This window comes from Danio aesculapii, chromosome 18 (assembly GCF_903798145.1).
Source record: "Danio aesculapii chromosome 18, fDanAes4.1, whole genome shotgun sequence".
Classification (NCBI taxonomy): domain Eukaryota; kingdom Metazoa; phylum Chordata; class Actinopteri; order Cypriniformes; family Danionidae; genus Danio; species Danio aesculapii.
The window spans coordinates 39,026,354-39,045,099 of NC_079452.1; the positions used below are offsets into that span (position 1 = coordinate 39,026,354).

General features: G+C 34.5%; 1 protein-coding gene across 1 annotated transcript in view; it reads right to left on the reverse strand.

Annotated features, from left to right (window-relative positions):
* si:ch211-1e14.1 (UPF0606 protein KIAA1549) overlaps window positions 1-18,746 on the reverse strand; it is an 89,843-nt gene that overhangs the window by 23,927 nt on the left and 47,170 nt on the right. Inside the window, 4 exon segments of the mRNA XM_056478321.1 lie at window positions 9,456-9,640; window positions 11,645-11,822; window positions 16,908-17,053; window positions 18,439-18,498. Of these exon segments, the coding sequence (XP_056334296.1) occupies window positions 9,456-9,640; window positions 11,645-11,822; window positions 16,908-17,053; window positions 18,439-18,498 (569 nt within the window).

Sequence of the window (18,746 nt, forward strand, 5' to 3'; positions counted from 1 at the left end):
TGTCTGTCTGCAGCACTCTGAAAGATTTAATGAAGCGAACAAACACGACAGCAGAGTAAGCTCATTCAAACCAGTTCATTCAAAGACCAGCAGCCACTGGAAAACGCATTAAGTCTTAAAGGAAAAAGAGTTATTTTAAAAATTCACATCCATAAAAATGTACATTTTTAGGCATCTTCAGGAGGTGGTGAGGTGACTTTTTTATGAGAACATAAGACATTTTAAGGTTTACTGGCTTTTCGTGATTTAGAAAATTTAAGCCAATGGCTTCTGGAACTTTGAGAATACCCCCTCCCCACTTTGAGAATATCTCCCCCCAATTCAGAGGTTTAAATAGAGAAAGCATGAGATTGGTTTTGCCACATAAAACAGCTGCAAAAAGTTAGAATTTTTGAAAATGGAGACATTGTTTCTTATCAAACATTTTTTAAAAAGGAGTAATTTGCAGTATAGATTGTTTTAAACATGTCCACACTGTATAAAAATGTAATGACAAAAAGTCAAGACAAGAAATATATATTTTTTGTTTTAACTGCTTTTACATTTTTAAAGTTATAAAAAGTTTAACTTAATATTTTAGTCAGTTTCATTAATGTAAGTTGAGATGACTAGAACAGTTATTTGATTCTATTTGAATCAATTTGATTCTATTTGAATTATTTGAACTAAAAACAATTAAGGCAGAAAAAAAAGTACAATGCAGGAACATTACATGCCAGTTCTGTTATTGCTGGAAATTTGATGGTATATTTAACCCCCCTAAACATGACACTGAGCAAAACGAACTCAGATTGGCTGCTTAACATGTCAGTTAGACGTCTTCTGTGTGGTTTTTAGCCAATGAAAGCTGCAAAAAATCTGGTTATGTAAACGACAGGATTTATTTCATGATGACTCATTTCAATGCTGATGAATCACTGCTGTTTGTTTGACTTTCCAGATCAAACAATGCTCATGATGGGTCAAATTAAAATCTAGGTTTCATATAATGCCAGAAAACACAGGCATTTATGAAAAATGCATAAGCTGAGCGCTTGTGCGGAGAGCGCAATAGCACAGTAGAGACGGATCCACCAAAATATGCTCATCTTCTGTGAGTACGTCTATTTCTCTGTTTCCCGTCACATTCCCTTTCAAATGCAAATGAGGCTGTTCAGACAAATTCTGTTTTTGATAAAGAAAGCTCTTATCTCATTTCTGTGTGCCTGTACTGCTGCTGTAACCAAATCAAGCTCACAATACAGTCGAAAGCTGCACACGCTTAAGACCAAATGGCCCAGACAGAGATTATTATTGGCATATTCAAATAAATACACACATCTGTTGTTGTGATTAAATCCTTTTTTTCTTAATTGCTGGTTATCAGTGTCATAACGAGAGCAATTGGAGATACTAGGACTAACTGCTGCATTCTAGGAAACACATCACTACATCACACACATCACTCCTATTAGTTACTGTATAGATCAGATACCTCCGCCCGCCTCAAACTATATGGCTGTGACTGCTTTACTGCTTTCTTGGGTTTTTCTTTGGCTTCTTCTTCCTCCTCCTCCTCCTCCTCCTCCTCTTCTTCTTCTTCTTTATCCTCCTCCTCAAAACTTTCTTTTTTCTTAAAGGTTCTGGCAGGGACTACAGGTTTCTAATTTGGATAAGGGTGTCAGATTGCAATGGGTAACCAATATGTTGGACCTTTCATTCATTTACATACCCATTATAGTATTCAATGGTGCTACAATCAAAATTAGGGAAGCGAACAATGATTATTATTAAACTATCAATGAACATTGAAAATTTGAAAGTTGATTGATTGGTTGATTTTTTAAAAGGATTAACAATCAAAGACTGATTCAACTGAATAAAAAGCCACATTAAAAGCAATTATACGTTCACAAAAGCACATTTATATTTCCAATAAAGGCTGCTTATTTATTCACCATTTTTATATCAAATAACGCAATATATATTCTAGGTTTACTTCTTATCTAGACATGCAATTTATTAAGAGAATCAAATTCCCACTCACAAAAAACACAATAACAATAAAAATTGTAATATTAAAAATAATTCTAATTAAAATAACGACAAAACCCACTCCACAACTACTGTATAACGACAATGGTATATATGTGCTCAGAGCCTTTTTTTTATACCTTATAAATTATAACATTATTTTATTAATAATAATAATACGAGCATTTCTAGTTTGAAGAGCTTGAGTATTTAAGCCAGCAGATAACAAAACTGCCGAGTGTGTATTATTTGTGAATGTGTGAGTGTGAATCCATTGGTGTGGAGACAAATATAGTTAACATTTCGGTTATCGTTCTTGATGGAAACGGGCCTTAAAGGGACAGTTCACCCAAAACTGTTTCAAAATCATTTACTCACTCTCCACTTGTTCCAAACCTGTTTGAGTTTCTTTCCTCTGTTGAACACAAAAGTAAAATATTTGTAGCAATGTTGGAAACCACAGCCATTGACATCCATAGTATTGTTTTTCCCTCCACTATGGATGTCAATGGCTAATTGGTTCCAAAATATCATCTTTTGTCTTCAACAACAACAACATCAAAAATAAACTCATAAAGGTTTGGAAATCGTGAAGGATGAGTAAATGGTGAGTAAGTTAACTTTTTTTGTGTAAATTATCTAATGCTGCGGTCACATTAGAGTTTGAGCTTGCGAAATTCTGTCGTTTGGCACTGCAGAACGGGGTGGGATTAAACAAGATGATTAGACATTAAAAAAAAAAAAATCAAGCGATTGGTCCATATTTTACATTTCTGTACATAGAGGTCCTGTTTTGATCTTCGATTGGTCACGTGATGCAATTTCACATGCCAGATTTCACCATGCTAAAACTTTGCAATGCAGCAAACTGCAAAACTTGTCGCACGAGCTTGCGTTTCCGGTCTGTCGCATTCGCATGCATATGAATGGAAGTCTATGGGGTAAAAAGTGCACTGTGACCGCGTCTTAAGACAGACGAATGCTGTGATTCAGTTAATCTAAACCAATTCTTTCAAATGAATCAACCCAGGGTCATTTGTTTGCACATCAGACTGTATACACATATAGATTATTCACAAAGAACTACAAACTGGTCCAAACACATCAGACTTCGACACAGTTAAACTGGGATGGCCATCTTCAGACAGCTGAAGGTCATGAGGAAGAGGATTCTTGTACTTGTACTAACTGGAGGACTATTCTACAAACTACAGGATACTACCACTACTCCTCTACTAGCCTCTACCTTCTTCTCTTTCCTCTCTTCCTCTTCCTCCTCCTCTTCTTCTTCCTCCTCTTCCTCCTCCTCTTCCTCTTCCTCATCACTACTATCTAACACCTCTTTGCTCTTGACAGGAGTCATAGACCTCTGGATTGCTGGTATGGATTTCTGTAATGAAGAGGTGGACTGCACAGGCATGGGGGAAAGAAGAGTGTTAAGAAATGAATGGATGTGTGTTAGATTGAGAAAGAAGGACAAAGAAATGAATGAAAAGATCTAATGTGATTTAGTAACCAAAACAGACAGCAAAATCAGAGACATATGAGAAAGAGGTGCATAATATGGTTCCAAAACAAGTCCCTGGTGAGGTAGGAAATAATCTCTTTAGCATTTACAGTTATTTTATTCAGCAGACACATTTATTCAAAGTGACTAAATTTATCATTGAAATTTGGCAACCGGAACATTTTGCAGAGTTGAAATAAAAGTTAAACTCTGGCATCATGTTTATTTATACATTGTCTAAGTAATTTCTGTAGACAGATTTTTATGGACCTCTTTTTTACATTTGCATCCGGAAAGTATTCACATCGCTTCACTTTTTGTTACAACCTTATTCCAAAATAGATTAAATTATTTCCTCAATTCTACACACAATACCCCATAATGACAATGTGAAAAAAGATTTTTTGAAATTCTTGCAAATTGATTAAAAAAAAAAAGCTGAAAAATCACATGCACATAATTATTCACAGCCTTTGCTCAATACTTTGCACCTTTGGCAGCAATTACAGCCTCAAGTCTTTTTGAATAAGATGCCACAAGCTTGGCACACATGTCTCAGGGAATTTTTGCCCATTCCTCTTTGCAGTACCTCTCAAGCTCTATCATGTTGAATGGGAAGCAATGGTGTACAGCCATTTTCAGATCTCTCCAGAGATGCTAAATAGGATCTAAGTCTGGGCTCAGGCTGGGCCACTCAAGGACATTTACTGAGTTGTTGTGAAGCCACTCCATTGATCTTTCCCTCTATCCTGACTAGTCTTCCAGTTCCTGCTGTTGAAAAACATCCCTACAGCATGATGCTGCCACCACCATGCTTCACTGTAGGGATGGTATTAGCCTAGGGATGAGCGGTGCCTGGTTTTCTCTAAACATAGCGCCTGGCATTCACTACAAAAAGTTCAATTTTAGTCTCAGACCAGAGAATTTTGTTTCTTATGGGCTAAGAGTCTTTCATGCTTGGTTTGTGCTTCGACATGCACTGTCAACCCTGAGACATTATATAGACAGGTGTATGCCTTTTCAAATCATGTTCAATCAACTGAATTTACAACATGTGAGCTCCAATTAGGCTGCTGAAACATCTCAAGAATGATCAGTGGAAAAAGAATGTACCTGAGCTCAATTTAGAGCTTTATGGCAAAGGCTGTGAATACTTCTGTACGTGATTTTTCAGGTTTTTTATTTTTTATAAATTCGCAACAATTTAAAAAAATGATGACATATGATGACGTGTGCAGGTGCTGTAGTGCTGTCCCAATTGTTAGGGGTAAATTTTGAAGGCCTTCCCCTTCACACTTGGTTTTAAGGGCCAAAGGGAAGGGGTAGGGGTACAGAATTGGGATTTTTGTAGTTAAAGTTGTAGTTAAATAAATCAATGGAGAACAACAGTGTAACAGAACTCAGATAAGCTCAGAAGAAACAAAGCTTGAAAGAATAAATTGCACGGTTGTTTTCAGCGACAGGCTACAGCCACTGTTTAAACTTGTCTTTCTCCAACCAGGAGTATGCAAACTTACATTTTCCCATTTCCCGTGTTTCGATCTGTGGTTTCTCTACTTGTGGAGAGCGTCACATCACCTTCCCGCATTTGTCGCAAATTACGTGATATCACCTGGACGGAGAAGCTTGGCCGGAAGCGCCCCAGCCCGAGCCAATCACTTGGATTGAAATATATTTATGCTTTTTTGGAGTAAAACACTTTGGACAACGTTTGAACAAAATCTAAGACCTCGTAAAAATGTGATTAGGAATTTTTAATACCTTTTAATGGCCTTAATTTTTTCATAATTGATTTATCAACTTTTTTATAATTATTTTTTCAGAGTTTTCACCTTTAATGTATAGGGAAGTAGAGATTATTGACAGGAAAGCATGGGGAGCAGAGAGTGGGGAAGGATCGGCATAGGACCACGAGGTGGTAATCGAACTTGGGTCGCCGTGAGCAAAGGAGTGCATGTGTCGACGGACTAACCACTACACCACTACACTTTTTATTATTTTTTTAAGACCCCGCGGACACCCTGATTTCATTATTGAGAGTAAAGCAAAGCAATTAATAGGTATTTCCATATATTTTTTTAAACATAATATTTATTTTTTATTTTATGTTCGAACTGGCTTTTACGTTAAAGATAAAAAAAGATATCATCTTGCACAGATTCATAGAAAGACATATTAGTTTGGAATAACTTGGGGGTAAACAAATTATGGCAATTTAATTGTTTTACTGTGTCAAATCACAATCTCTCAAATCCAGAATGTATCTACCCAATTAAGGAATAAGGAATAAAGTGAAAAGAGTCAGTTGGAGAAAGCAAGTACTATACACTACATCATCATAGTTGGGAATGTGGATGAGAGTGCGGGCAGTTCTAGAGGGCAGTGAGTGTGCTTTTAAGAGCATGCATGAAGCATGTAATGACTTGAGAGTTGAGAGTTAAAGGGCCAGCGGCTCAGCTCTGGATAAGAACATCACTGCTGACCGTGAACCCAACAGCATTCATTACTGCTGTGATTCCCTGCATGACAGCAGCAGGAGAGCAAGATTCAGAATGACTGGTCATGCACCAATTCAACTGATTTTAAAGAAAGGGCACTCATAAACAGTAAAGGACATGATATAACTGCCAAAATCTACATATATAGCATGTGTGACAAGTTGTTGATATATATAACTGTATAATTGTAATCATTTTTCAGATTTTACTAAGTGTTGTTTAGCAGAGCAAGGACATTTTCACAGTTTTTGTTTTCCTATCTAGAAGTATTCCTTTTAATTTCTTTTTTTTTTTTTTATTTTAAAATGATTTGTAAAGTCAGTTTTATTAGTATTTTTAATTGGCTACAGAACAAACCACTGTTGTACAATGATTTGCCTAATTAATAATTTTTTTAAGCTGAATTTTAGTGTTTTACAAAATAACTAGTAAAATAACAAGAACTGTCGTCACGGCAAAGTGAAAAAAATGCTATTAGACATTAAACTGTAAAAAATTATCCGAAAAAAGTGATGACAACAAACTTTTTCAATAGGTTAGTCAGGTTTAATGTAATATTTTTTGTCAGTTTGAATAAAGTAAGTTGAAATGACTAGAAAAGGTATTTCGATTCAACAAAAAAAGGTTAGACAGCAAGAATTTGTTTTTTAGAGTAGTTATTAATATAAAAATATACATCTTAAAAATATTCTCTCAATTAAACAACACCAGAAATATTTGAACAAGTTTATAGCAGTCAACATTTGAAGTGTATCATCTGCTTTCATTAAAGTTATCCTAAAATTCTTCATTTCCATTCTTGTCTTCGGACAATTTTGACAACAACTCTTCAAAAACACACATCAAAAACTTCTGGTGGCCCCTGAACACACACAGCTTCATTAAGAGATGAAGAGTCATTCAGACAAACCATTCATTAATTAATTTTCTTATCTCTGATTATCAGGGGTCGCCACAGCAGAATGAACCGCCAACTATTCCAGCATATGTTTTACGCAGCGGATGCCCTTTTAGCGGCAACCCAGTACTGGAGACACAGACAGACACTGACAGACACACACAGACACAGACACACACGCACGCACACACACACACACAAGGCCAATTTACTTTATCCAATTCACCTATAGCGCATGTCTTTAGACTGTGAGGGAAACCAGAGCACCTGGAGGAAACCCACACAAACAAGAGGAGAACATGCAGACTCTACACAGACATGCCAACTGGCCCAGCCGGGACTTGAACCAGCGACCTTCTTGCTTTAAGGCTAACCACTGAGCCACCATCCCACCCTCGGACAAACCACTGATTAGTCAACTCTGAAACATGTAGTTTAGCTCAGGCTTACACTCAACCTATACAACATTCTGGAAAATTGGTTATAGATTAGAAAGAACAGATAAACATTTATTTCACTACAAAGATGACGCAGCAACTTGTGGGAATATTTGACTGATGATGACTCAACAAAATGACTGAATCGGACTACTGAAATGAACTATTTGCTAAATGAATGAGAATACTCAAATGCCAAGAAAAACTGTGAGCATAAACTGGTGAATAGCAGATAGCCGACTACAAAACACATCCTCGTGTATCCAACTCTGATCTTTCACAGCTGGCTGGCATCCGGCAAGAGATTCATTTAAAACACTCTGGGAGAGACAAGATAAGCAGCTCAGACACACAGGAGCCCACAGACTGATTAGCAATATCACTAAAACGTCGGCAGAAATGGTGGACAGAAACAAAACCACAATATGACCATTGACTACCCTCATAGCAAAAAAATTTTTTTCCAAAGACATTTTGAAGGTCCTGTGAAATGAAAAAGTAGTTTTATCTATAATCTACAGTGTGGTGCAAAACAGTGACTAAATTCACAACTAGCAGATATAAACATCCAATGCTTGCAGTTTGTTGCTTCCGCCTTAACTGATCAACAATTTTTTTGACATCACCTCATACTTCAGTTTCTCATCAAATCTTCTGACCAAGCAAATGCTCTCTAGACATGTCCCACCCCCTTCGAGATGCTTCTCATTTGCTTTTCATTTGATCGACCACTCTCAATAGCACTCTCAATGAAATGGCAATTTAAAAAAGATGATTAGCTACTCTGTTTCGTCCTGTCTTAGAATACGTCAAACATCGAATAATAAAATGCAGATTTCAAAGCACTTCATGGGACATTTAACAGTATTGAGGCTTCAATTTTCCACATTTCTTCACATTTGAATTACAGTAGATTTGTCAAAAGACAATACTGAAATATTGAAAGTACTAAAAAAAACTACACCCATTAGAAAAAAATACTATAGTAATTTATTTTAAATTATAATTAATACTATAGTAAAGTGCATTATACTGTATATTTTATTATAGTATTTACAACACTTTGTTAATGAATGCTGTAGCATAGTGTAGTATAAACTAAAATTAATTGATAAACTGAAAATACTATAGTATCCTTTAGTTTTTATTAGTACACAGTATTTGCAGAAATATATATATATATACACACATACATACAAACATACATACATACACACACAAATTACCCAATTTCAGTTTATTCTACACTATGCTGCAGCATTCATTAACAGTAGTATTTTTAATACTTCAGTATTGACTTGTATATATATATTAGTTGTTGTATCACAATAGCAACTATATTACTGCAACAGATTAATTCAAGAATTTTACTGTAGCATGGTTCAAAAACACTACAGTATTAACTGTAAATTACTATAGATATTTTCATGTGGGCAGTTTTTCACGCCATATTTTCACTTGGTTCGTTGAGTTTACAGTGACTCATTTAACAGTTAATGCTGCAAATTTCATACACGTTTCAATTAATACTTGTTTAACATCAAGCACAAGACACTGTTTGTGTATTTCATTCTCTCTATGCACAAATCCTGAGTTCTCTTTTACATGTTCTTGTATTTCAATGAAGAGGATAAATATATAACAAATAATGTTAAAACAACATGACAAAACAGGTGTTTTAACATTACTTGTCATATATTCATCCTAAAGTAAAAGTATCCTATATCTGATGTGAAAGTAAAATACTTCAGGAACAAATTTATGACAGCAGCCACAAAAAGTCTGAAAATCTGAACAACTGGCCTGACCAACCAAATAACACAAAGCCAAGCTTAGGTTTTAAAGTCTGCGTAAACTGGAAGTTGCTGAGACTTTTTTTTCAGTATGCTGATGTACTTCACACTGAAACAAAATATTGAGTAGGGGGATGGGGCTTTCTCTTTGCACATCATTCCCTAGCAGCAAACAAGAGGGACGTGGTAAGGAATATTGTAGGTAAAGCCTCTGAACTGACACCAACAGAGGAGGACTGCCACTCCAAATGTGAAAGAAATTTGATTGAAGATTACCTTATACCTTTGATTAACTTTCGCATCTCTCACCTTCTGTCTTTGCTGGACAGTGCTCACAGTGTCTGGCTGGAACTCCAGTTTGTCAGTGCGACACAGTTTCCAATACAGGATGCTTATAATAATGACAACCAACAGCACCGGGACCACCACTCCTATGATTATCCATGTGTTTGTCTTCTCTGTGTCTGAAGGAGGTGAGGCCTGTTTCTCCACAGCTGGACATACATAAGGGAAAAGAGGCATAAGTGTCAGTGACTAGGGACAGTATCTAATAATAATAATAATAATAATAATAATAATAATAATAATAATAATAATTATTATTATTATTATTATTATTATTTTAATAATAGATAGATATGCAATTAAAATGGTTAATATATGCTCATCCTTTAACATTTTTTGCATAAAATGTTTCTATACATGTACTAAAGGGGCATTTAATAACTTTAGTTAATTTATTGATAATTATGTACCCTCTGCTTTTTAAAATTATTTTCTTTTAATTAATTTTCCTTTTCTCATTTAATCCTTCTGAATGTGAAGCAATTTTGTTGTATAATGAAACTGTACAACCTGGTTCTTCTTAATAAAGCAAAAAAAAAGTATATATAATATTATTAAAAATATTGTAATAAAATATTATCCACAGAAAAAAAAGTTAACACTGAATTTATTTAATTCATTAATTTAAACGATTTGCTCAAAACAGCAGATTCATTTAAAAATGAAGCCATTGGCAGACATAATAAATGAATCACTTACTTGAATCATGATTAAAGATTGTGTAACAAAAGCCTAAACTGCTGTCATGCAACAGAATTCCCACCTCAGAATTTTGGGAAAAAAACAAAAACAAACAAACAAACAAAACAAACAAAACAAAGCAAAATAAATAAATAAAAAACCAAACAAACAAAACAAAAGCTAACAAAAAAAAAACAATAGAGAGAAATAAAGTCACAATTCTGAGAAAACCAACCTCAGAATTTTGTGAGGAAAAAAAATAAACAAACAAAACAAAGCAAAAAACCAAACAAAACCAAACAAACAAAACAAAGCAAAAAATAAATAAAAAACAAACAAAACAAAAGATAACAAAAAAAAAAAACAACACAGAGAAATGAAGTCACAATTCTGAGAAAACCCACCTCAGAATTTTGTGGGAAAAACAAAAACAAACAAACAAACAAAACAAAAAACAAACGAAACAAAAAATAAAACAAAACAAACAAAACATTTCTGTCACAATTCTGAGAAGAAAAAAAAAATATATAATAATATGTAATATTTATTAATTAATTTTCCTTTCAGCTTAGTCCCTAATCAGGGGTCGCCACAGCGGAATAAACCACCAACTTATCCAGCATATGTTTTACAGCAACTTCCAGCTGCAACCAATCACTGGGAAACACCCATACACTCTCATTCACACACATGCGCATGTCTTTGGACTTGTGGGGGAAACCGGAGCACCCGAAGGAAACCCACACGAACAATGGGGAGAAAATGCAAACTCCACAAATTTCAACTGACCCAGCCGAGGCAACCTTCTTGCCTACCCACTGCGCTGCCCCCATATATATGTAATATAATTTCTGATATAAATTTTTTTTTTAAATATCTGTCTCTTTTCAGTACTTTAGCTGTCTCTTTTTAAATGAATATCCAAAAGAATCTGTATGTACTGTAAGAGAAATAGTGTAAACAATGAAAAACCCAGTACATCTAACATTAAACATAAACCATCTACCAAATGCAAATAAACAGTATCATCTATTTTGAGGTGTTGTATCCACTAAACATCCATAATTTGGGTTTGTTCTGTTTTTCGCTTCTCTCTAATTGGAGACCTATTAAGATTTAAGCTAAAATTTAAAAATATCTTAGATATTATACAACAGGAAGCTCCTAAATTTAGTCTAATGAATCTAGTGTTTATGCTGTGGGTGATGCAGTTGCAAGCCCGCCACATATAAATGTTACATAAAAAGGCAGAGCTCTCCTGAGATGTCATGTTATCTGAACTCTCCTCTTTGAGGTTTCCAGCAGCAGAAATGAAGAATGCTACCACAAAAACCTCTGCCTGCTCTGTTAGCATCAAATCAAAAACATTTTAATGATAACTCCATCATCGTGTCTTACCATTATGGTATAGTTTACTGCAATTATAGTTTCTCTAATACTGGTTATTTTGTAGTGAATGTCTGAATGCTCACGCTGTGCTAATATGCCCTGGATGCGGTATCCCATGATGATCGCTGCATGCTGCACGTCAAGACTGTTGAGCATGTTGGCTGTGGTGGTGGCAGGAAGCCTCTGTCCGTTAGCGCCTTCCACAAAGTAGATGATCTCCAGAGGGTTGTCCGGCCCCACAAGATGGGTCGTCTGTACGATCTAAATGAAGTGGGGAGAAAAAAAAAAGACTTGTTCATACAAAGTTTGATGTGCAGCTCAATACACTGCAATTAAAAGGGACCTGCTATACCATAATCACATTTATAAGGGGTTTAAACACAGTTGTGTGGTAACACTGTGTGAATATAGTCAGCCTCTAATGGTCAAAATTAATTATATTTTTTATTATCACACTTGATAAAAACAGTCTGCAGAAACACTTTGATTGACATTCTCCCCTTTTTTACGTGCCATCAGAGGGGGAAAGTGCTGCCCATTGGTAGGCCCTTATGCGCGCACAGAATTCTGCAGATTTTCCGTAGAATTCCGCAAATCTTTAGCCCATCATTAATTCTGTTTATTTACTTGAGTAAATGTGTGTAAATCTATATTTATTCAGTTTTTAAATGAATTACAGTAATAATATTGACTAATATGAAAATGTTCATCTGATTTATTTACAATGCAGTTTGTACAGTAATATTTTAGTAGAGATATTATAAGAATAGCTTTGTTTACCAAATAAAGTGAATCTAATTGGATTTGCATTTTAAACATTAAATAAAACTTAAAAAGACATAATTTTGTATTTCACATATTAAGGTTTTAGTTATGATCCTTCCAAAATTATTCCGCAGAAATCCGCAGATTTTTACCAAATTTCTCAGCAGAAATAGCAAAAACGTCCGTCTGGCCCTACCCATTAGTGATGCTCTCTTCCTCATTAGCACAGACAGACCTATGAGATGCAGCGTCCACAATTAGAGTTTTGAATCTGCTGCTATGCTGATGCACAGGCATTTATAGCTCCGCCCTGTTTCCAAAATAGGACTGGGAACACAATCTCATTTGAATTTAAAGTGGCAGTCACCTAATAGGGCACAATTTGGATCAAAGCTCAAAAAGGGCAGTTTGAAAGAGTTATAAAACATTATTTGTGGGGTATTTTGAGCTGAAACTTCACATACACACTCTAGGGACATCAGACACTTATTTTATGTCTTGTAAAAAAGGGCATGATAGGTCCCCTTTAAAGCACACTTAGATATTTAGATTAAAAAAATGTGTTTCTAGTTAAAATATCTACAAATTCTTAAATCACGAAGATGAGCAAAGCATTTCTAGACAAGCAAAAATTATAGTCTTGTTTTCAGAAACAATAAATCGAAAGTAAGTACGTTTTCCTTTAAAACAAAAGGCAAAATAATCTACAAATAGGGTAAGCGGACTAATCTTGTTTTCACTGAAATAATTAGAAGTACAAAAACATTGTCATTATTTACAAGCTGCTTTTTGTAAACGACACTGAAGAAAAAAAGTTGTTAAAATAGAAATTCATCCACCAAAACTACACTGGCAGGGATGAAAAAAGGAAAAGCTGAATTGAAAATTTAAACAATCCAAAATTAAAACCTAAAAAAAATAAAAACCTATTCAGATACTTTTGTGTAGGAGTTTATAGAGGATACCTTATTTACATTTCATCATAAAACTATTAATTCAGTTTTGCCTTAATATGTTTTTTGGGCTCTAGAATAGGTAATCGAGGACTAGGATTTCATTAATGATGAAAACAGTTACTTGCATCTTTAACGCCCTTTCAAATTTAAATTTAATTCATTTAAGCTGAAATGACAACTGAAAATATAACAATATAATCTAATAATTCCAAATATGAATAAATACTAATGCTACACAGTATATAAATAATAATAATATAAGACGGACATACACCACTTTTAAAATCTTTATTTTAAAATAATGGTGACACTTTACAATGAGGTTTTATTAGTTTATGTTAATTAGTGCATTTACTAACCTAAAAAAACAATAAACAAAACGTGTATTACAGAATTTTTTCATGTTAATTAATGTTAGTTAATGAAAATGTAGTCATTTATTGCATTAAGTCAGTCAGTCATGCTTTAAGTTAACAAGCATGAATTTGGATCTTAATATTGCATTAGTAAAAGCTGAATTATGATTAATAAATACTGTACAAGTATTGTTCATGATTAGTTTATGTTAATAAGTACATTAACTAATGAAATCTTATTGTAAAGCGTGACTAAATTAATTAATTAAAACGTGTCAATTCACTTGCTTTTCATTCAAAAGAATGTCTGAGCTATTCTCCAGAAGTCAAACAGCTTTGAACTGTCAAAAGAGAGAGTAAATGAAAACTGTCTTTTGTGGTAAATTATTTCTTTAACCTTTAATTTCACATATGCAAATGCTAATTAATCCTAACACACATAAACACATGTATCAGAACTGGCTGCAATTAGCCCTTTAAAGTTTAAATGTCTTATCGGACAAAAAGGTGTTTAGAGGGTCTCAGAGATGAGTCTAATATGTTTCTAGTCTCCAGGGTTATTGGGGTGGAAAAAGAGCTTCCATGTGTTGAGCTTCACCTGAGCTTGACCTACATTAAGAGCCCTGAGTAGTGAACCCTCACCGGACAGAGACGTTAAAAGCTCATTTTAAAAAGTGCTGCTACAGTTCCTCATGGTGCATTAGAATCATAATAATATCATAATAACACCCAGGTTTAGCAGATTGTCATCATCTGTGTAAAGACCCCAGACAATAACTACTAGATATTTTCAGAATACTTTATCATATAAAACATGCACGAAGCACAGTGTTTGTATAATGAATTTAGCTGGTAATTGGAGCCATCATTCAGACAGTATATTACAGTGTAAAGAAAAACAGGCAACGTACAAGAAAGACTTCATTGACATATTACCCTTAAATACTCGCCCCTTGTCCAATAAAGAAGCCTTTTCTGAATTTTTCTAAAAGTTGTAGTCATCCAATTTTTATTATCAGTTATACAATCTTCTAGTTTTGTGAATTCATACAAATGAGCAGGATTTGAGGAGATATAGAGCAGTGTATTAATGGCATAACAGTGGAAACTAACTAAATGAAAAGGACCAAGAACTGAGCCTTGTGGTACCCCACAGTGTACTTTTGATATAATGATATGGTGGCTCTTTGATATGCACTGAGTTTCAATAATACTAACAGAAAAAAACAACCACAATTGGACGAATATAGTAAAACAATAAATAAACAATAAACACATCAACACCTAATATAATCCATCCAGAGCTTGAACATTTAAAACGGAAGTTGACAAAACTACAAATTATAACACATTTCTAAACATAATAGTTTTATTAACTCATTTCTAATAACTGATTTCTTTTATCTTTGCCATGATGACAGTAAATAATATTTTACTAGATATTTTTCAAGATACTAGTATTCAGCTTAAAGTGACATTTAAAGGCTTAACTAGGTTAATTAGGCAAGTAAGATTGTTCTGTAAAGAATCGAGAAAAAAATATTGCTTAAAGGTTATTGCACACTGAATCCAAAATTTTCATCCATAATTTTTGCACGTTAAAAATTAATTCAACCTCATGTTGTGTGAATCGTATTGACACACTGCCTCCAAAACTTTCGTCTGTCATTTTTTTGGGTTTTTGCATCCAAAAAAACGATTTGAGAGGTGTTTTGACAGTTCAGAGCCACTGCGAAATACAAAATGCTGTCACTTGAGCCACAGATAACTTTATGACAAACACAGTGCATAATATAAGACAACATGGCAGACAGTTGAAAACCCATATGCTTGATTAAGTTACTGGTGCACTTCTCACCTGCTGCTGTTTGGTGTGAGTGTGTCTGTCTCGGTGTGTGTCCACACTTTTGACGTACTGCCCATAGACATTATAATAGAAAGACACCTCATGGTCTGCTTCGGTCCATTGCTAGTGTATGGAGCCACCTATTATAATGTCTATGGTAGTGCCAGTCTCTGTTTAGGATTTGTTCTGTTCTGGATAGTGATAATCCAGCGCAGCTTTGTTCAGTACGAACAAAACGAATACGAACATTTCAGACTTTACTGTGCAAAGACCTTAAGAGGGCTAATAATATTGACTTATAAGGGCTAATAATATTGACTTAAACTTAAAATAGTTTAAAAAAATGTTACAACTGCTTTTATTCTAGCCAAAATAAAAAAAACAATTAAGAATTTCTCCAGAATTTTTTTTTAAATAGGGAATACTGTTAACAATTCCCTCTGTTAAACATCTGGGAAATATTTGAAAAAGAAAATCACAGGGGGTGTCATAGTGGCGCAGTGGGTAGCACGATCACCACATAGCAAGAAGATTGCTGGTTCGAGCCCCAGATGGGTCAGTTGGCATTTCTGTGTGGAGTTTGCATGTTCTCCCAGTGTTCACATGGGTTTCCTCCGGGTGCTCCGGTTTCTCCCACAGTCCAAAGACATGCGCTATAGGTGAATTGGGTGTACTAAATTGTCCAAAGTGTATGTGTGTGAATTAATCTGTATGGATGTTTCCCAGTGATGGGTTGCAGCTGGAAAACATATGCTTTTCATTGGCGGTTCATTCCGCTGCGGCGACCCCAGATAAATAAAGGGACTAAGCCTAAAAGAAAACGAATGAATGATGAATGGATGAATGAATACACGTCTAACTGTATTATTATATTTTACAAACAAGCAAAAGTACACTAATGATATTCCAGAATTCCTCACCTATCTAAAATTAGAAGTGACATAACTATAAACATCATTAACACAGCTTCTTTTTCAGCTAATTAGCCATTATTAACAGACTATGACTCGCCATTTTCAACACATCCATTAGGTCAGCTAGTCTTCCATCGGGTCTCTATGAAATGTTCTCTGTGTAGGCAGAACGGGCAATTAAAGCTTTCAGAATCGCTCTAGCTGTCTGCGAGGTTGTGTTCAATAATTTATCTGTGTTTGCAGCTGGAGCAGGACGCGCCGGCAGCCGATAGGAGTGAAATGGTTGTTTTTAAGCAGCTCTCCAGGCCAGGGATGAATGGGATGGTGTTGCCATGGATACCCGTTGTCCCTGAATGATGATGCGCGGAGGGAGAGCAGGTGTATGGATGTGCCACAAAGACAGAGACTGATTAAGAAGCCAGAGACGCGTTCGACACGCACACAGGAAGAGCTTTATAAATGAAGCCAATGAGCTCATGCATGGCAAATAACACAGATGATTTACGAACCTGCAGGCTGTTGTTGCCCACACTGGTTGCTCTCTTAAAGCGGCGGCCCGTACCCAACACGTCGCCCAACAGCAGAGCCAATCTCCTCTCCATGGTAATGTGGAAGACCTTGTCAGTCGCACGCTGGTCCAACACTCCCAACAACACTGAACACAATTTGTGAAAAAATATTACTGCATCTCAGACAGATTCATTTGCTAGTGCACATTCAAAAGTAGGAAGTTTCTTTAGTTTCTTATGCTCATCAAGGCAGCATTAATAATAATGCTTCATAACATTGCTGTTTTTGCAGCATTTTTACTGGCAAATATATTTGAAGGCAATGCCAGTATGAAAGTTTATTTAATAAAAATATTAATATATTTTTTTATTTTACGGTGTTCTTGTTACATACAGTTGAAGTCATTATTAGTCATACTGTATATCCCCCCCCCCACAAATTCTATTTAATTTTTCCAATACATTTCTAAACATAATAGTTTTAATAACTCATTTCTAATAACTGATTTCTTTTATCTTTGCCATGATAATAATACATAATATGTTACTAGATATTTTTCAAGATATTAGTACTCAGCTGAAAGAGCAATGTAAAGGCTTAACTAGGTTAATTAGATTAACTAGGCAAGTTAGGATATTTAGGCAAATTATTGTATAATGATGGTTTGCTCTGTAGACGATCGAAAAAATAGATAGGGGGGCAAATAATACTGACCTTATTACCTAATACTGACTTTTTTAATGCTTTATTTAAGCTTTTTCTTTTTGTTTTTTTAAATACAAAGCAGTACAAATGCAATCCACTGGTATAAACATATCAACTCCAGCTATAAATCAGAAAATAAAAATAAATAAAGAAAATAATCATTGGCATAGCATTAATCAGGTTTGAGGAAATCCAGAAAAGGTTGAAAATTATGTTTTTGTTGGAGATTTTATTTCAAGCCGAATGATTTGATATAAAAAATAAAATTTTACAGGAGAGCGAATAATTTTGACCAACTGTTTGTGTTATGTACTAACAATAGTAATTACAAATAATTATGCATAATAAATTATGCATGTAAATTACCCTGAACTTAATTCTAACCATATTACATTAATGTAAGTATTTAAATGAATAGTATTTAAATAACTTTAACACCTTAAATAAAGTGTAACCCATTTAAAAAATGCAAATACAGTCAAACTGAAAAAAGTATTTTTATATTATAAGATATGTGTCTATTTAATGTTTAAATAAATTATGTTTCTATTAAGTAAGAGTCTCACCAAAGCTACATATTTGGACAAAAAACACAGAAAGAAAACAACATTGTGTAGTATGACTATATTATTACAAATGTGTCTATTTAATATAGTATAATAAATATATTTTAAATGCTTAAAAAACCTTTAGAAATGCTTAAAAGCTTATTTTACATTAGGGAAAATAGTAACACCATTTGTTTAATTCCAAAATAACAGTTTTCAAAATCAACATTTTTAATGCTAGTATATTTTGTAATAAAAGAGTGTTAAGAATAAGTACCTGTTCTGACCCATGAGGATCGTAGCAGCTGGGTTGTGTTTAGCTCTGGGTAGTGGAAAGCTAATGGAGAAAAGAAAGACAAAATGTCAAATTTGAGCAAAAAATCTGATTTCTAAGTGGTTAAAGATGGTTTACAGGGTGGAAAAGTGTTGAGGAAAGTTACTTTAGAAAGTACTGCATTACAATATTGAGTTACTCCCCAAAAAAGCAACTAGTTTACTTACTTTTTATGTTAAGTAATGCATTGTGTTACTTTTGAGTTACTTTTGCATTACTTTTTCTGACCTGGCTTGATCAGGTTTGATATC